Source organism: Syngnathus scovelli, chromosome 13 (genome assembly GCF_024217435.2).
Source record: "Syngnathus scovelli strain Florida chromosome 13, RoL_Ssco_1.2, whole genome shotgun sequence".
Classification (NCBI taxonomy): Eukaryota; Metazoa; Chordata; class Actinopteri; order Syngnathiformes; family Syngnathidae; genus Syngnathus; species Syngnathus scovelli.
The window spans coordinates 14,128,256-14,148,786 of NC_090859.1; the positions used below are offsets into that span (position 1 = coordinate 14,128,256).

The window sequence follows — 20,531 nt, forward strand, 5'->3', positions numbered from 1 at the left end:
TCTCTCCCCGTCCCTCCGGGCCTCTCCGGTTATCTCCGTCTGCCAGGTATTTAGTTCTGCAAGGTCATTATAGCCTGCTAAAGGCTAAAGGTCACGCGTGATTCTCAAGACATCGGACGGATTGTCGAAACAGGACCTGGGCCCGGATCGGTGACAAATGGAACAATTTAAGACTGGACTTGTACCTCCATTTCAATTGCCTTCAATTGAGGAGAATCCACAAAGCAATGCCCGTATAATAGTAACATTTCTATTTCCCATTCCTTTGTCACAGTCCTGAACCGAGGAAGTTTCTCCGTTTTGTATTCCGAGGTGGTCGTACTTCCATTTCCCGCATCGCTGGCTTCTGACAAAACCGGGGACTTGTCTGACCACCGGGTCACGTCAGCCCTGGCTCGCTTCCACCCGTCGTCTCGATCGCTTAGCAGCTTTCCTGCACTTTGTTTTATTATTTTTATTTTTTTATCATTAGCATTCCCGTCTTGAATGGTTCAGCGTTTGCCAGCTGGATTAAGACGCAGCCGCCACGACGCTCGCTATCGGCGCATCCGAGCGCTAAATTCTGTCCGTTTTGTTGCGGCACTCGATCTGATAAGAGTCTCAACCCGGTGGCGCTGACACCGATAAGACGACTCGCAGTTGTTAGCGAGGTTGGCCAACGCCCAAAGGAAGGGGGGGGTGAGCGCATGACTACGGCGACGTCTTCACAAGAAGAAGCTTCCAGCGGAGATTGAAGCATCAAACGCAATTGTGAGAACATTTGTTATCATCAAAGTTTTATGGCTTCGCAAAGCCCCGGTTGAATTAAAGGCAAGTCGGCTTGAATTTTTGTCAATGTCTTTTAAGTATTTAATACCGTTGGGGGGGGCGGTCACTATTGGCCACCCGAAGAAAATTTTTTTTTTATGGGACTTAAGGGTGCCTTAATTATCAAATGACTCCTAAAATGGCCGCCGCAAGCAAACTTTCACGTGGCGCTACTTGTGATGGCAATATGAAATTTTGTAAACAAAGTAAAACTGTCTTTAGAGGCTGAATCGATTTTTTTTAATCAAGGAAGAACGCTCAAATGCTCATCGGTGCTCCAAAGGAAGGAAGACACACTTGAGGCCCCTTCTCCTCTCTCCTCCTTTTCGAAAATGGGAACGTTTATTGAATGCTGGCGAGAACAATAAAACACAGAAGCAAGATCCAGCACCCGCAAAAAAAGGAAAGAACGCAAATGAAACAAATCGCTAGCACGTCACAGGGAAATGAAAGTGAAGGGCGGGAGGGGGGGGTGTTATTTTAATAAACTTTTGGGGAGGTGTGGGGACATTCCAGGAAGATTTGGGGAACTTTTAAGGCTCTTCTAGGAAAAGCTTTGAGGATCTACCTCGATTTAGTTTAGGGGAAGAAATTTTCGACATTTGGGCAAGTGCATGAATGTTTGGGGAGCTATGGAGACATTCTATGGAGGTTTGAGGACCTTTTCGGGTTTTTTTTTTGTATCGTCCGGTCGAAGAGAGAGGAAAAAAGCAGGTCGTTGGGCAACCAGGGCAATTTTAGGTGACGCTCGGCTTCAACATTTATTGAACAAAGCAGAAACGTATACAATAAGCACAACGTGATTGAAGTCGTGAGGGGAGGGGAGGGGCAGGGTGCAAGCGCAGTTCAACACAGTACCAGTAGGCGGCGTTCACTCAATTGGGTTCACGATCACGAGAAGTAAAAGCTCCGTCTAGAACAATGCGGAAATCTTTCCGTGGGTCAACACAAAGAGCAGCAAAAGGGGTGGGGGGGTTGGGGGGGGTCGTACACAAGCATCATGTGACTTGGACTCACCAACGAGACGTGCCGAGGACACATCCACGTGTACACGTAGGTATTTTCTGTTTTTTAAGTTAAGAATTTTGTGGGTTTTTTCACCAGGGAGTTGTGGAAAATTCAATTTTCTATGAAACAGAATATGCATCAAATAATTTAATCGAACTATCATTTCCCTTCCTTCCTTCCTTCTTCTGATTGGTTGAAATGACAACAGTTTGGGCCCTTACATTTGGAATTGTTTTGAAATACCCTTTTGTACGTGTGGAACTCGCCTCGCACGCCCTTTCTCTCTCTCTCGCTCGCTCGCTCTTTCTTCCTCCCTAGCTGGCTCATCCTTTTGTTTTGTCCACGTGCGCACAATGCCCACACGTGCACACGCGTGTCTGTGCATTTGCATGCGTGGCCGCACTGGGTCCGAGCGAGCGAGCGAGCGCTGCCTTTTCAGCGGCTATTTCCGGCTTGTTTGTCGCATCCTCACGCCCGGCGACGTTCAAGAACATCGGCGGAGAAGGGACGTGTGTGCGTGCATGCGTTCGTTCGTTCGTTCGTTCGTGTGCACGTGGACATGTGCTTTTGGGGGCCAAGGTTCTGCCAGACGTCACGCAGTGTGCAATACTCCCGCTGGCCACTAGAAAGAGTCTCTCAGACAAGTTGATGGTTGCAATGTTCCCCACCTTGTGCATTTTCATTTTTTTTCTCCATTTTTTTTTTTGCATGTACTCAGTTCTGGGTTTTTCTTTTCTCTATTTTAAGCATGGTAACAAAAACCGGACATGCTCTAAAAGTCATACACGCTGTACAGTCAAATTTACATTTTTTTTTTTTCTAAAGCTTTCAGTACATCCAAAAAAGGGACAAAGGAGGGAAAAGGCGACACTGGAGGGAAAATATAGCGTTATGTGGTGAGAATAAAGATGCCATCAAAGAGAGTTAAATCATTTTCTTTTTGCCTAAAAAAGTGGAGTATTTTAGGAAATGAGATGTTTTTATTGAGGAAAAATGCAAACATCTAAAAACGAAGTTTTTTAAATATTTGAGACATTTTTTGGTTAATTTAAAAATTATATATGCAATAAAAACAACTTACTGACAGAACAGTTAACACTTATACGATACTTTTTTGATATAATTTATTTCTGCAATGGAGAGAACGCGGCAAACGTGCTGATTTTTTAAAAATGTTTGCACACCATTATTTTTGTCTTGTGTTATTGTGGGGAGAAAAAAATAGCGAAAAATTAGCAGTTTTTTGATGACAACTTGATTCCCGTTGCGTATTTTCCCCCCACGTGGCCCCACCGCGCTTCTTTGTGGAAATTCAATGAAAATAAGATGACGTACAAATTTGAATTGCACTCTTTCTCCGCAACATTATTCTTTTTTGTATGTATAGATATAGAGATTATTTATATATATTTATACGGTGCTTTTCGTCTCATTTGCGTGAAGGACAAAAGAAAGAAACAATTTAGGTCGGTGGAACAGAAGAGGACTGAATTGATTTTTTTTTTATGTTCTAGCGTGCACATCAACATGAGCACGCACACAACATCAGGTAACCATCTGCGTGGCGTGGGTTGGAGGAAAGATGTCCTCCATTGTCTCCTCCTCTACTTTCCGTTTGGTCCTTGCTGGTTCCACGAAAAATAAAATCCCATTTCTTTTTTCCCCCCCCAAAAAGACTAAAAGGGGCAGAGACACCAAAAAAACCAAAATGGACCGGGCGCAGAACGAGGGAGCTCTCCCTTTCTCCCTCATTTGCCGTCCAGGTCGCGGGTGGGCCGTATCTTCATCTCGGAGAACTTGAGCGAGTACTGCCAGCCGGTCCAGGCCGACCACTCGATGCCGTCGGCGTAGGACGTGTGCTGGCCGCGCAAGTACTGGCCGTTCAGGTTGGACGTGTGGCAGTTGCGGTACCACCAGGCGCCGTGGTAGAAGGAGGCGCAGTTGTTCTCCGAGTGGTCGTTGTCGCGGTCCTTGGTGGTGAACTTCATGCCGTTGTGCTTCAGGAGCGAGTCGCCTGCAGCCATGGGGGGAGGAGGGGGAGGATGGGCGAGGGGGGGAGGCGTAATGTGTGGGGGGGTGGTGGGCGATAAATAGAAATGAGCGGGCGCCTCCAGTCCGTGGCAATTTGGAGCCGTCGAGTGGATGAGCTTCATTCACAGAGGAGCTTATGAGTGGGAGGAGCTTAATTTTAGCCCCGGGTTGCTAGCCCAAGTTCTCGTTACGTGAGCACTTGCGTTCCTTCAAATTCAATTCAACTATTTTCCTCAGCAAAGATGAATTTGGAATTAAAAAGTTGAACTTTTTTTTTTTTTTTTTCCCCAATCCTATTTTGTCATGTGGCTTTGTGTTGCTATCGTTCCATCGCCCGCCTCCGCGGGCTCCATCGCTCACACCTGTCCCCACTTTCTCCGCGGGCAGAGCGATGCTCCCGAAAGGTTCGGTAAATTGCTTTTTTTCACCCGCTCTCCCCCTCCCCTCCGCTATGTCTCCACCTCAGGCTTTTGTTTATGCTGCGGCTCAATTAATCTCCTGTAATTTTATCAGGATGACGGGCGAGCCGCCTCCCATCTGAGGCGAGATTTTTTTGGAAGGAGCAACTTTTGAATGGACGTTACGACTCACGAGCAAAGCAGGCGAGCGGTGGGTGACAAAGCGTAAAATGACAAGGCCATGCTTGAAAACAAGAAAAGGTCACGGAACGCCGTCTCATGGCTGACATGAGTATTTAACATCAATTGAGAATATTACTAGCAGTTCTTTTGATACATTTATATATATTTGTTTAAATGAGGGATTTTTGCAAGATTTGTTTTGGTTTTCCAAGCCGAGAATGAATTAATAAACATCCCGCTAAATCGTTACCTGCATTTCCAGAGTAGTCCCCCACCGTCAGCGGGTAGCCGTCGTCGTCCGGGTCCACCGAGAAGAGGCCCACGCCAAAAGTGCCGTACTGGGCGTACGCCGTGCCGTTCTCAAAGTCCTCCAGGTCGATGCGTAGCTCGTAATTGCTTTGGATGGACAGAGCGTGGATCTGCTTCAGCCCTGGATAGACACAGTGGGTCATTGTTACAGCTTCTTTCTTGAAAAAAAAAAAAAAAAACAGTATCCTTAAAAAATATAAATATTTTGAAAAATCTTAAAATAGTTTTTCCCCCCAAAAATACTTTTTGCCTGCTCCTTTCAAAACAGTTTTTTCTCTTCTCTCAAGATATTCTTTTTCCGTTGTCTGACACTTTGTGTTGACTCCATAAACGCTGCTTTTACATTTGCCGTAGGCGGACGCAGCTGCCAAGGCAGGTAAACTTGCATTTTCTCTGACAAGACTCAAGAAATAAAAAAACATAACAAAAAGGACCACTTGGCTTCAACTTGGCTTTCACGTGTCAAAGTTTCTTTTTAATTGTAGCTCAGTGGTGAGGCGGAGAAGCAAGAAAAGCTTTTCAGAACGCCAACACACGGGAAAGAAAAAAAAGAAAATGGCCTCTCTTGCGGCAGATTTCAAGAGATTGATGTGCGTCTGCCGCAATCTGACACGGTTGCCAGATGACTTCCGCTCCTTTATTGCGCAATCGTCAACGCAGTCCTCAAAAGCGTGCCGGCTTGTTTTGCTTTGCGCCACCAGCGAATCCTGCGGCCGAATCAACCGCTGAGATTTGGCGTCTGCAAATGCCTTGCTTTAGCTTTCAGCGCTAATTAGCACCAAGGCCAGCTCCCGCGTGTGCAAAAAAAGGACTTCTTTGCCATTTGTGACTCCTCGCTCGGCGCCGCTAAACAGCCCATCCCGGAGTTTTCCCCCGGCGGGACAATCAGCATCCGCCGCGTTAATTCAGCGAGCAAAATACCTGCAAATGCAAGCTCCCGCCCGCCCGCCCGTTTGGAACAATAGCATTTAATTAACAGGCAGGTACACCTGAGCATTTAGATGCCGAGGCGCGGCTGGCGTTGCTTGGCTTGTGTTGCTCTTTAATTATTCCAAATTAGAGCCGAGCCGGGATTCTCTGAGGCTTTAATTAGAGACCAAATTAAAGTTATGTAAATACACTCACGCAGTCTTATAAATAGTTGCGTGCGTGTGTGTATGTGCATCTCGATTATTATTTGCTGTTTTTTTTTTTCTTCCTCAGAAAGAGAAAACGGCCCAAAGTCTTTTGAAGTTTGTCAAATGACTCCAGAGGGGGGGGGCGCTCCCTGAGGTGACGCAGCGCCGGGGCGCTCCTTTTCAAAGGGGAACAGCATGCAAACTATTTCTGTCAAACGTGCCTTTATTTCTTTGTTTATTTATTTGGTGATCAAGGATTCAAAATCTGTCGCGCGTCCTCAAGAGTTTGCCTCGCCGCGCGACATTTTGGAGTTTGTGTTCGGCGCACGATTTATTCTGATAATGAAAAAAGACGAGACGAGGCTAATGTTGCTTCAAAAGTAGCAACAGGTTGAACAAAAAAAAAAAAAATTACCCCCTGCAATTTTGGAAATATAAATAAAAAAAATGAAAAAATACAAAGCACATAAATCGCTGACAAAAACAAACTTAAAATAATAATAAAAATACACAACTTTGCTCCTAAGGATGTCCCTTTTTTTTTCTAGAGAAAAACAAACATTTCCTTAAATGTAATATTTTCAAGTCAAACAAACCGATGGAACATGATGCAATTGTGTCATCTTAATCCTCACATGAAAAAAAACATGAAATGCCATGACAAGACAAAGACTGTCCTCCAGTTCCACTCATGGAAAAAGACAAAAGAAAAAAAAACAAACAGGCGGTATTAAATTTAGAAGCCCTCCCTCCACGTGGGAACAAAGCATTGTTCCGTCCATAAAAGATGATGAATATCTGCAATTACATCATTAAAGTGGGTCACCGTGATCCATAACTCATTTTGCACAGCTGAGCTTTCTCGACCCAAATTTCACTTCATATTCAAATATTGACAAAGACAAAAGTTTCACCTAGGAATGGAGTCCCAAACAAAAGATAGCGGAAGGGGAAAAAAACCCCGTTAAAGGCAGACGATCCCTAAATCCACCAGAGGAATGATTACACTTTTCAATGGCGCTCATGACATTTCTGCCAGTTAATTATTCATCATGCTTTTCTCTCTCGGTTGCCTGGGGGGGCAGCTCCTGCTCGACAGGATAGAAGTGGCTCCCATCCTTGCATCACCATAACCCGAACCCATCCGACTGTGTTTTTCTTAGCCCCGCCCCCTCCCCCCCGCTTCACCCCCGAGCAAACCCTTTCAATCCCTTCCTTAGACTTCATCTTCCTGTCAAGCTCTGCTGAGATTGTAGCAAAGAGGAAGATGATTTCTTCAAATTGCGAGGACGGTCATTGGGGTAACGTTGCCGTGTTTTTCAGGCGGCGTGGCGTGATGGGGGACAATATTTGAATAGATGGTATCCACCAAGTCAGGTGACGGCGGTCCGCCTTCGTCTGTTGCCGCTTTTGAAAGGTGACGCCAAAGCTTTGGTATTGTCGCTAACTCCGCATCAAAAGGTCGGAATGAAAGAACAGAGACAGGTGTGCGCTGAACTATGACACCTTAAGTCCACCCGCCGCCGCAACCCTTTTCCCAAAGGCGGCGGTGACATTTGGCAGGACAAAGGAAGAAAGAAAATAATTGTCGGATTCTGTCACATCTGATTTTCGTCGGACCCCCGCCCCCCGCCAGCCTGTTGCTTATCGGGACAATTCCTGCTTTTAAGGCACGCTTCGTGACGGGGGAGACGGAAGGTTCCAGACGTTCCTCGCCTTGCTACGCAGGAAGGCAAATCGGTCTGATTCTCCTTCCGACGAGCACAAAAACAAGCCGATCCCGGAGTTTGACGGAGACGACTCGACGCCAGATAAAGGCGGAGTTTTCCTCCGGCTCGGAAAGAAGAGCTCTTGATGGAGCGTCCCCAGGCAGAGTCTAACTCGGGAGTCATTATCATGGGAATATTTGTTCACTTTGCCCACAGCGCCCTCATTAGCCCTCTCGCGAGCGACGTTGCACAGGTTTTGACACTCTTGCACAGCTGCCGATTTGAGACGAGCACCGTTTTTTTTTCTTTATAGGGCGTTCTTTCAAAGGGCGGTCGCCGTTTTGATTTCCAAAGGCGACAACAAATTAGTGGGCGATAACGACCCGTTGCTTTGTATTCTGGGATGATGATGATGATGATGATGTGGGTACAATTGACGCTAAAGCATCTCAAATGGTCACATTATTGTTCTCCGGGGTAGCTATTTGTGCCTTTTGTTGGTACCCGTGTCCAAAATTGACGTTAATAGAGGAGAAGAGCCAGCCTTTGTCGTCGTTTGCGGCGCGTTCGATAAAACTGGGGCAGATTTTAGCATACAAAAGCGCTAACAACTTTGTGAGGTCAACTTGAACGTACAATTATGGAGAGCTAATGTCATCGTGCATTTCAACGACTCAAAACCGAACGCCCTGTACTCGCAAACAAGGATCAGATATAGACCATAGACCGGCTCATAGCAACCAGGATGGAGGCAAAGAATGCGGTGGCAGACTTCATCTCCCCAACGACAGCCCGATCCAAAAATGAACTTGGCTCCGAGGAGCAAGATGGAATTTGCAAGATTCAATGTGACTACTCGGTTTCAGACCATTGCCAGGACCATCTCGGTTCACGCTGAACTCCGCTCGACTCCCCGCCTCCTTCTGGTCCCCCCCACCCCGCTCCCGCCAGCTGTCACTCGGCCCGACGTTTCCTCCCAGCTCTCATTCCAAATGAATGAACGGCTCTCGGTGGCTTGTTGACGCCGATGGTGGGAGCTCAGAGCCAACTACCAGCCGGGGAAACAAGTGTGCCGCTTGTACCGAGAGGCAACAAGTAGAAGGACTCAAGTTCAAATATCTGTACAGAGCTATATAAAAAAAAAACACGCAGAGCCAGATAGAAATACCCTCTTTCATACTGTAAAATATAAACTTAAAAAATACTCGCCTATACTTCATACTATTGATTGTCAATCTGTCAATGCTCAGCCGCCTCTGGCGATTGCCCGGCAGGTATATTTTCCGAAGTCAGGAGTGGGTGTCATTCTAATTGGCAGCTGTTGATGATGATTTATCGGCACGGCAGTAGATTTATTCTTTCGCTTTATCACGGCGTCATCATTTCCCACCCGTGTCGCCACATTCGCGCATGACGTCGTGCATTAAACATGGCGGCGAGAATAATTCACGCGCGGGTAATTTAACACTGAGGAGGCAGTAAAAAATGTCGGCCGTGACGACGCCATTCACCGGCTTGATGGATGGGGTGTGACTTTATTATGGTACCTCCGCCAAGAAGGTTATGTGCCCGTAGCAGCTTGGAGCTCGTTGTTATCGTCATTAACTTGGGAGGCGAGGCTACGTTATACAACTTTGTTGGCTGGCTTGTCACTTTATTATTATAATCGTTCAAAAGCAATACAAATCGTAAACAATCGGTAGCACATCGTTGGCCCATTAGCTTCCAAGGCTATTTCATGTTAGCGCGTGACTAGCCTTGTTAGCTTAGCAGGCTACGCCTGTGTTTGTTTGCTGGTTAGTTTGGTGTTTACAGTTACAAAGATCCAAAAACACTGAGCAGAGTCGCACCTAGCTAGCCTTGATAGCTTAGCAGGCTCATTAGCTTAGAATGATTGATTCATTTTCACCGTTTGAAAGATTTAAATGAACTATAAAGAAGGTGAAATCAGAAGCAATTGATTATGATCGTTCTGGAGGAGCTATTCGTTTTTAGCGCCATCTACTGGGACCTTCGTGTGACTTTTCTCTTTAAAGCTGAATTTCGAAATGTTCATTTAAGCTCAAGACTGTCAGATCCGTGGACACGCACCGTATGTGATGTACGATTCAGAAAAAGAGTCAGACGACTCAGCGTTCCACTGAAACGGCACCGTGAACATGACACCAACGACAGATCCAAGATCAGGCCTACTTGGAACCGATTGGACGCTTACATCCATTTTGTCCCCCGAGGCTTTGACCTTGCTTTTCGAGCGACGTCTACGAAATGACTCCTAAAAGCAAAAAAGCGAGCAAGCGAGCGAGCCCGACGGAATGCAGATGAGACGACATGTCACGGGGGCGCCGGACAACAGGACGCAAAGCCTTGAAGCTCCGCGTTTGATATGCTGACTGATTTTTTTCGCCAAAGTAATGAGAATCCAGAGCGAGCCAGCGAGCCAGTGTCCAAACGGAGCCCGCAGCATTAAGAGCCTCCAGCAGTGTTTGCCTGATGTGACATTGCTGCATGTTCATCACTAATCAAGCGCGGGGCATCATTAAAATGCTACCATTTGAAAAGACTCCCGCTAAGTTGCAGGAATTCCGTTTTGTGACAAATAATGATGCCGCAAATTAAATACACGAAAGGGTGAGTTTAGCTCTTCTTTGAATTGGAGCACAAATAACCTTGGGGATGATAAAAAGTGAACTCGTGTTCAAGTATGACCTGATGAGGACGCGGCGGTCATGTTTAAGACACGAACATGCCTTTTGACAGCTTCTGAAGCGTCGTACATTCCTGTTGTCGGATAAATATTTCATCGACATGAGAGGGGAAAAAAAAAAAAATCCTGCAATCCCTGACATTGACTCTCACTCGTAGGGAAAGAACGATAAGATTGAGCCGCTGACTATTTTGCGAAGAAAAATGACCGATGGTGAAAAAAGTGCAAAAACAAACATTGTTCCATTTTAACGAGCGTTTCTGAATCCAGGCCAGGGAGGAACCAAGTGTGCTTTCATTAGCATCCTAATCATTTCAACTTTAATTGCCCCATCTTGGACCGACCGACCGACCGGCTGGGCACGTCTGATTCCGCCATGCGTGCGTTCCACTTCTCCATCCATCACGGCGGCAGCCAAAACAAGTCTGACTCCAGCTGCAGTGCGGGCAAAATAGCCGTGCGATGAGAGGTATCAAATGAAGCACTCAGGCTTTTGTGGAGAGGGGGCAGGCAAGGGAGGGAGGGGGGGGCTTTTTTTCTGCTCCCCTCATACATAGCGAAATGATGGGCCAATTGCGGCAAATTGCGGCCGTCCGCCGCCGCAATCTGGAGCAGATGGAGCCTCCGCCGCGCCGGCCGACCAATCGGCATGATCGCACCGCCTGACCCTCTCCCGAAAGAAGCGTGGGACGCCCCGGGCCCGGCTGAAGCATTGCGTTGTCAGCGCGGTGGCCGATTATCAGGGCGGCCCCACCCCGAGCGACTTCCAAGCTTCATCGCTGAGCAGGAATGACGCCGGTGAATAATTAATGACATTGGAATGCCGGATTGGAGGAGCCTTAACTGAAATCACTTAGGTGCACTCTGAATAATACATGACGACTGGGGATCGGCGTAGTAGTCTCGACTTGGTCATGCGGGATACGCTATCGTGCTATCATATCACTGGCAGGGCCGCGCGCACACACACACGCACACACGGAGACTTAATCCGTTCAAGCGCTTGGTTGGTACGTACAGTTGTTACAATTTAGTCATCGGGCGACGTGTCCAGCCGTCAATGGCAATGAACGAGACGTTTCATAAATGAACAGTCGGTGAGTTATCTCGCATTTATTCGAGGTACGTTCGCCATTATTTCTGCGCAAGGTTAAGATATATGAAAATATTTACGGAAAATAACTTCAACGGAATAAACGTATTGCTCGTATCTGTTTAAAAAACAAATAGACCTTGACAACATAACCACGCATTTAATCGTGAGCGCAATAATGAGGAAAAAAAAAATGCTATTAGCTTATGATTGAAAGTGGTTGAGCACTAACATGGACACGTATAAGTGAGTGCATCTCTTATCAAGTATTAACGCCGCTGACAAGCTTCATAAATATCTTTTCCGACAAACGGTCCACGCAGCCCGTGGCAAACACTTGAAAGTGGCACTCTGGGCTTGGAGTGCCGAATTAAACTGCAGCCGCGGTGGATTGTAATTATGCGTGAGCGGCAGGGAGGCTTCGGGGCGAGAAAGCCAAAAGGCGAACGATGCGCACGAGGCGACCGTGTGGGCAGAAAGTGAGCGAGCGAGCGAGCGAGCGAGGAGTTTTGCCGACCGCGGGGGTTGACCCGCAGGTGAGTTGAGGTGGCCGTAGCACGACTATTTGCTGCTCGCCCCGCATATTAAGTAGCAGAGCGGGACATTGGCTGGAGAGGCGAGACGATAAACGCACAGGTTCATATTAGCTTAGCTCGTTGCTACGCCTTTGTTTGTTCCCTCGCGGTTTCCCTGACTTCAAAGTAGTGCCGAAAACGGAGAGGAAAAAAAGTGAGCTCGCAAACAATGGAAGATGACGAGGCCAAAAGATTTGATCTGAAGGGAGATTGAGGGGCCGCTGCAGCAAAATGAAGACCACATTCGCCATAGAATACATCAATGGCATATAGACATGTGAAAAAAAGTCACGTGGCAAGAGTGTAAGTAAAAGAGACTGCAGCCTGAGGACAAGGAAAAATGAAAATAAAAAAAATGGAGAAGTCTGATGTAAACATCTTTCACACCGTTCTTCTATTCTATTGAACCAAAACGGCGCCTTGTCTCTCCTTTTAGTTTGTTTGAGAAGGTGAGCACGCACAATGGCGTGTTACAATGGCTCACTCTTTATAGAAAAAGAACATTTGTGAGACACACGCAGGGTAAAAAGAAAAACAACTAAAGAACCCAGGGTGGCATTCAAGCTTGTATGCCTTTGGCTTATTGTTACAAAGTAATTCTTAGCGGGGGCCCGTGTCATTAAAACCAAGTGCAACTTTGTTTTGAATTCCAATGATTGACGACGCCTTAGATGACCCCAAAAAAAAACATTACGCGAGGACACAGTCGCTAAAAAGCAATGAAAATGAATAACCCCAACGAGAGGCACGGCAATTCGGCCGTCGACATAAAGACGTCACGAGAGTCGGAGGGGTCGCGGGCGGCGGGGGAAAGTGTTCCATTAAAAAGGACCCGCCTGGCACATGCACGGCCACCTGGGCTTTTACGGCCGCCGTGAAGGACTCGCTCCCGTCGGCCGCAGAAGGTCGCCCGTATAATATACGAGAGCTGCTCGTTGAAAGGCGACTTTACTGGAGCTCTGCGCGGACCAGATACGGGTGCTGGGACGTGAAATCTGTAAAGAACAAAATATGTTTCGCGAGGGCCTCGTTTTAAACATTGGCATCTGGTAATGGCCGAATTAAAATATTATTTATATATTAGGGGTATAACAAAACGACCAATTCAATGAGGAAATCGGTCTTGAAACGGAAAATGTATCGATATTGTATTTTAAGTATGCAGGCGCACACTCTGAGACGTTAACTTTCAGATTATTTTAGCCCAAACAAATAATTGTTTTTCTCGCCTACCCGCCCACCCACTCGCCGATCACGACCCCCCCCCGCCGATCCATAACATCCGCTGGCGCGTCTGACGTCCTCGGGCGAAAGCTGTTGTGTATCAAATGAATTTGATGAGGTCTCGCTTGACGCTCGCTACAGCTGGCTCATTAAACACTCGAGTAGGCACATTAGCATTTTGGGCTTTTTGGGATAACGGCAATCCATAAGGGCTTACATGTGTTTTATTTGCCCGCCTCCAATCAAGCGCATTTGTCTGCATTACGGCCGCTAATACAACTTATTGCGTCGTTTACGGTCGCTACAGCCGAGCGAGCGAGCGTGCTCTGTGCATTTATTTTGGACTGGCTGCTTCGTGTATTAACACAAAGTTGTTGCGATCCATTCTTGAGTCAGGTGTAGGTTTTTCTCTAAGTTGGTTCTTTCCTGTTTTGATTGGTTTGAAATTGATGTTTTGTTATTTTTCCTACTTGTTAGCGTGTTGGCGCTTTTCTTATTTTGCACCTTGTGTGAGAAATAGAAGTCATTGAAATGGGTTAGTATGAAGTAGAGCTGTGACGCCAATCGAGTAGCGAATTGGCTATTCGAAAAAAACAAAAACTCCAATATTAGGCGTCAAAGCAAACTAAATGGAGTTTACAAACAAACTTGAGAGACAAAACAGCTTAGCGCTAGCTAGGATGACCCTAGAAAGGTACGATGCAGGATCCTGGATGTTAAAGTAAATGATTTTAAACTGTGTTGATGCAACATTGTAGGCCGCAATTTGTGGAAAAGCCGTTCAGAAAATGGATGGCTGGATTTTTTTTTTTTTTTAAGCATGTTTGCTGATTGCTATTGTGCAAGCTATGAGTTGTCATCAGCGAGTGAGAAGGAACAATCACATCCGAGCCCTCCCACAAGCCAAACAAACGAGAAAGCAGTTGTCAAGCGAGCTCACGCCTGGTTGAGTTCGATTTTTCAGACTTGTTGTCCTCAATGTCTCTTTCGAAGCTTGGTCAATAGGCTTAAAAATAAAATAGTAGATGCTGACTGACTGACTGACAGCCTTTAAACACGACGCTCACAAAGGCTCGGCGGGCTACCGCTCACAGCGGGACGGCCGGAGAACGTCGATGGATTTTAGTGGGAATGGTCCTCGTTGGACGCTTTCTTGATTTACGCTTACTAGGTGAATTTATCAATCCGAACACCTGAACTTCTGGGGAAGCGCCCAACTATCGGAGGAATCGGTGGCGACAGAATGCGCTTGAAGGTTGCCGTATTGATGTCGGCGTTTTAAAGAAAATCTCTTTTGCTCGCCCCTCCGTGCGCTTTCCATTGACGCGTCAGCTATTTTTTGTTCAGTGCGGCCATTTGTCCTCATTTCTTCTTGTCAGAAGAAGAAGTCAGGCTTGAGATGAATCGGAAGAAAAAGATGAAGAAGAACGCAAACATCACGCCGGAGTTGGCGGCCATGTCCAAAGACAACCGGCGTCTAAAGTACGGTGGCCTTGCGGGGGTCATGAACCCAGGATGGGTGAACGTCTAACTCTTTTGTTTGTGCTTTTACATGTTGTACTTTATTATTAAGCCCCAAAAAGTCCACGACCCTCTACGGTGCGTTCCCATTGGTGGGTTAGACGACTGTTGTCGCCCATCCGTAGCAACATCTTTCATCTGGTTGCCGTCATTTTGGAGCTATTACATCTGGAGTCGTCCCACGGCCATAAAAAAAAAAAGAAGGCAATTTGTGAAGCGGTGCAATATGTAGAACAAAAAAGAAGGCCGTGTCTGCAAACAACGCTTATTCGTCTTGAGGCGGCAGCCGCAATGACGTTCGCTCTCCCGCTCGCTCCCCCAGACTCGATCCATTTTTCATGTTTGCCCCGAGGGCAATCGATGACGGCGGCGACGAGACAATAGCGCACCCTGGGCGAGCCGCAAAAGGCGACGAGTGCGTCTGGTCTGCCGGCTCCTTCGCCGCGTGTGTACACTTGGCGGGAAAGCCGTACATCCCGCCGTCGTTCTCCATCCCCCCCCCCCATTGTTTGTGCTTTGAAATCGCAAACTGCACCGTTTAGCCCCCCTCACATGCACAAAAACAACAAGCTAACAAAAAAGACATCAGAGAAGACTATTTCTTGCTATCGGTCAAATGTTATCCAACAGGAGACTAAGGGCAATATGAAAACTGACTGCTGCTACCAAGTGGAAACTTGCGGAGGATCACAAAAATTAAACAATGGATGACAACAAGGGTCAGCTTCAATCATTTCTAGGCACGAGACACTTTTTATCCAAGGAGAGACTAAGGGCAAGCAGACAATGGAGCGTGGCATCTCAGAGGAGACCGTGGACAGCATTATCCTGCTCACATCAGACTATTTCTTTTCATGAGACAACTTTTCTCCAAGATGAGATTAAGGGCCTAGGGCGAAATGTCATCTACGCAACCATCTGGCCATCCAAACGAGTCGTATTCTTGTTATTTTACTTTGCGGCTATTTGCCCAAAATCTCGGCGGGCTCCTCCACTCCATTGCAAACATGCAGTCCGCTCCGCTTTGCGACGGGGCCGCCTCCCCGCGGGCACATTGCGCTCCCAAAGTGTTCAAGAGAGTGCTTTTTATACAGAGTGCAGATGAGAGAGGACGTCTTTAGCGTCCGGGAACCTTGACCGCGCACGTGTGTGCGTGTGCGCCACTGAGACCAACGTCTTTTTTCTCTTCAGGCTCCATTTGCTCTTCCAAAGTGATGTGCGGCTTTCAAAGACACAAAAAAACACAAACAACACGCTTCCAACTGTGAAAGCTCATTAAAACGCTGAGGCCAAAGCCAAATTTCCTCAGGAAACAACATCTCAGCAAAAGATTAGCTTTCTTTGGGCGTGGGGATGGCTGTGTTTTTTTTGCCCCTTCTTTCTTTTTTTTTTACGAGTCAATTGGCACCAAAGTGTTTCTACTGTATCGTTTAAGGGTTTGTTTTTTTTTCTCCCTCCCTCTCCGCGGCGACCTTGTCTGAAAGGCATCTGGCTAACTTGGAAGAAAGTCGCAGCTTGAATGAAGCCGACTGCATCCCGGAGACGGGGGCGTCAGAGGGTTACAAGGTTAGGCAATTTGCCGAAGGCTGCCGCGACCGTTTTGACAAATATCCGCCGAAGGGCTTTTTCAAAAAGAGATTAAGTGCAAATTCAAGACTTGCACACCAATATTGACACCAAAGCTGAAATCGCATCCAGGATGTATTTCTCAGCTCAAGATACATCTTATTCAATAGGTGACTAAAGACAGCTAGAGAAACAGTCGAAAAGGGAGACTACGGAGTATCAAACACTGAAACAAAAAATTTAAATAAAGCAGCATGAGTTGAATTCGATGTGATAGGAGACAGAGGGCAAAGAACCGCTGCAGGAAAATATAAACAATCGAGTATCATAATGCCAATAGAGAAAAATGATGATCTATTCATCGATTTCTCATCGTTAAAACTATTTTTTCCTGGAGGAGACTAAGGGCCCCAGCAGCCACTTTTACTTTGCATTACTGTACCATTTGTTTGATTCTGTCTTTTTTTTTGCGCCATCAGTAAAAATCACCATCAGCATGAGACCCATTTTATCCAAATGGAGACTAAGGGCCCATTGTACCGGTATTTCTAAACTGCAATGCAGTCTAAGCTGTTGCCCTTTCAAAACATAACGGCAAAAAGATAACTACCAACGCAAGACACTTTTATCCAAAAGGAGACTAAGGGCCAGTATGGGAAGCAGTAGTGGAAAATACACTTACCGAGCCAGTGTTCCCCGGTGATTTTCCCAAATCCCTCACGGTAGGACTCCCAGGCTCGGAAGAAACTGACCGAGCCGTCTTCTCTGCGCTGGATCACCTACACAGGACGGGACAAAACAGGACAAAGCGGGACGGGGGGGTTACTAAATGAGACCGAGCCAGCGTTTTCATCCTGCCGCTGTGAGGACTCCTTCAAAGCGCTACAGTGTTGGCCGGATGCGCAGGACGGCAAAAATGAAGCCAGCAAATACCTGGCAAAAAGACAATCTGTCTAAAAAATGAAAAGAGGACCTAATTAAATGTGAATTGCGTTGACGTGAAGCTCACAGTGGAAAATTGCTCTCCGCGATACGTAATCTCGCACCTTGAGTTCCATCGAGCTTTTACACAACCGCCACTTCTCACACCAATTGTTGAGCTACTATATTTTATCACAGGTAAAAAGAAAAAAAATGTCTCCAGAAAAACCTCAATACATTTGCGAGGTCAGCCCAAGCACGCCCGAGTCAAGCGTGGAGCTGTCGGGTGCCGCCGCGGGCGGGTTCAAGTGCCTCAGGCCTCTCTTCAATACGCGCCGTGCCATCCTTAGGCGAGCGAGCGAACGAACGGGCAGTTCTCGTCTCCACTTTAATTACAAGTCGACCTTGCGGGTCGCAATCTGGCCGTCCCCGCGACAGGACAATTATTGCTCTCCTTTCCGAGCAAGCGGCTCGATTGAAACGTTTTGTTCCTCATCTTTCGCCGATGTCCATCGGATTTAGATCAGAGTAGGGGGGTGTAGACCAGCTTTTTTTTTTTTTTTTTTGGTGAACTCTGACCCTTTAAGACTCCTAAATAAACATGACTTGATTTCACTGAGCATCCAATTAAATTCTATTCTCCTCGGACAGGCAGCCAGACAGGCTCGGCTCGGCACGTATACTATAATTTCCTCCGGGCCGAAACGTTGGCCTTATCTGGAGCGGCTCAGCTGAGAAAGCGTCACGTTGTCACCTTCCAAAACACAATCGGTGAGGGTGTCGCCGAGCTCCGATGTTTGTAGCAGACATCAAAACAAGCCCCTGCCACCGAGCCGCTTCTGAAATCCCAGCGTGCTCGCACTTTAGCCGCGAGGCATCAGGTGATCAAAGTTGCGTCAAAGCGGAGGTGAAAAATGTCTGCTTTGGTCGTCGCCGATATTGTAAAGGCGGCGCAGAAGCGCAGGCTTGCTGCCAAATCGTTTTTTTTTTTTTTTTTTTAAAGGCTATCGACGTTCATAACCAGACTGTTAATGCAACACTTGAAGCTTGAAAATTGTATTTTTATTGCAACCGACTAGTTTGAATGGAAAAGATCAATTGTCTTCACCTCCTGCGGAGTTATAAAAAAAAAAAAAATATATCAAGGCTGAATCTGGGACAGTGGCAACCTCTTTTCATATTGCGCCGTCTCCATTCTGCAGTTCAATCTCTCCCTCTGTGCAGCTCTTAGCTATTAAATTCTTGATTGGAGCTGTTCTACATGCTCGGCGAGGTCTAAACAAGCCATTTTCGCCTCGGAATCACCTGCTGTCTTGTCTGCTTTGCGACCTACTCAGACATCAGAAAGAAAAGTGTCAACAGAGACACTTTGAGGTCACTGACAATCTGCTTGGAAACTTGAGAAAAGGGTGGATGGAAGGAGGACGGCTAAATTGCTCCACATTTACACAAAGGCAGTAACTCGGGACCAAGTCTCGCTCCCCCAAAAAGTGTCATAATGGGTTCAGGTTTGGATTATTCAGTGCCAGCGTGTAGTAATTTGCAGAGCGAAATCAGAATGGCAGCTAGTTCTCTCTTTTCACTGTATTTTATACGCAACAATTTCTTTGCAGAAAATCTAACGTAACGCCTCCGATACAGCCGGTAAATTGAACGCAGGATCAACCGAAATCTTCATCCGGCAAAATGGATCGAGCAGGTGGCGCTGAACGGTGGACGCGCACGATTCAACATCTTGACGTCCGCCGCGATGAGCCGTTCCAGACAGCGCGCCCCCATTATGAAGCCCGATCCCCTCCGCCGCCGTTAATTCTATCAAGCCGCACTTCTTTTTGATCCGCCGAGCAGAACTAGCTCCGGTCGCAAATGCCAATTGGTAGCCGCGGAGGCGAGTCTCGTCGGGCGCTAATCCCGAGGTGTTGAGAAGGTTTATCCTGAGCCAAAGGCGCCTCGATCCTCTGTAAAGACCGCATTGACAACGTGAGGGATGGCCGGGAAGAAGTTGGCTTTTATCTTAAATGCAAGGTACCCACTGTTAAGGAGGGGGGGGGGGCTGCTCTATTAATTAGCCGAGTGTGTTAATGACTGAGTCAATATGTCAGGGCTGTTCCTGTAGTCCCCCTAGTGGCTTCATTCATGAGCTTGCTGTATGCGTTTGAATCTCAAACATGAATCTCAAAGTCAAGCTACGCTAGAAACTTTAAAGTCATGTCAACAATCGAGTCAATGAACTGACATTGTTTTTTTTTTTTCCTTTTCCCCCAAGGCCGCTGCCCAAACGTCAATCCCGCGGAAGCTCGCGCCCGACGCAACGCCTTGGCGCCCGCGGTCGGATTTGCATGCACGGCGTTAACCTCGCTGTAATCGCCGCAGTAGATGAAGGCTACTTAGCGAGCCGCCTTAAGCACTTCAGCGGGATTTCTGTCAGCGGCGGGGGAGGCCGCCGCCGCCGCGCGCCACGTGCAGATGGGATACGCCGACAGCCCCGACGCAACGCCGGGCCAGAACCAACATAAGCTGTTTGCCGCAAAAAAAAAAGCTGTTTGAAGGAGATTTACAATCTGGCACGGGAGGATGTCGGCGAGGCGAGCAGCAGCGAAGCGACGACGATTGTTATGAGCGTAGCGCAAAACACGCAAGCGCTAGCTAACGCTTTGCTGAGCAATATGATGATTGGCCAAATTCAATGGCGAAAAGCCAAAGTCGACTTTTCCAACGCAACATATGCCGGTGAACGTTCCCTAATCCTATTAGAGCGACAGATGCGCTACCGACGTGGCGGCAATCATCCTCCGGCACTTTCTTGCTTGGCTTTTGGCTGATAAGATTATTCCTGGCTGTCTGCGACAAAGCGATTACCATCTTGACGTTACTCGGTTGCGTGCTGCTGTTTTGATTAGCAACAACATTTGATTGGGATCAACATCTTAGCGTCAGAGTTGAGTGGAACACTAACGGTGGTGTAAGTGGCCATGTTTTGCTGACTCTGTAGGTGCTGCTGTTCTGGTTAGCAACAGAGTTGGGGAGATGTTGGGGGGGGCATACATTTATTAGACAAATGATACTGAGGTGATTTGGGGTTGGGGGGGTGAAATATTTTCTTCTTCCTGAGAGGCATAAGTGAGAAGCCACACGATATGAACATTTGAGAGAACGGAGCTGTTTTGAAGGTTTGCTGCCTTACAAAAACGTGAATAGGACACGCGTGCATCCGCAAGCGAGCGACCCTGCATTCCATTTCTTCTTTCTATTTGCTTTCAAACGAACAAACATGAAATATTGAAGCCGATCATTGGTCGGAGAACTCTCCGAAAAGGGGAGGCATAGTGCGGACGGGGGGGGGGGAAGGGCGGGGCTCCGA

At 47.1% G+C, this 20,531-nt stretch overlaps 1 protein-coding gene across 3 annotated transcripts in view; it reads right to left on the reverse strand.

The window, feature by feature from the left end:
• Window positions 1–1,104: 1,104 nt before the first annotated feature.
• fibcd1b (fibrinogen C domain containing 1b) overlaps window positions 1,105–20,531 on the reverse strand; it is a 70,385-nt gene continuing 50,958 nt past the window's right edge. For all 3 annotated transcript variants that reach the window (XM_049737372.2, XM_049737369.2, XM_049737370.2), the window contains 3 exons: window positions 16,932–17,028; window positions 4,678–4,857; window positions 1,105–3,829 (listed from right to left, as the gene is read on the reverse strand). In XM_049737372.2, coding sequence (XP_049593329.1) covers window positions 3,564–3,829; window positions 4,678–4,857; window positions 16,932–17,028 — 543 coding nt within the window. In that variant the 3' untranslated portion in view covers window positions 1,105–3,563. The remainder of the gene's footprint in view (window positions 3,830–4,677; window positions 4,858–16,931; window positions 17,029–20,531) is intronic.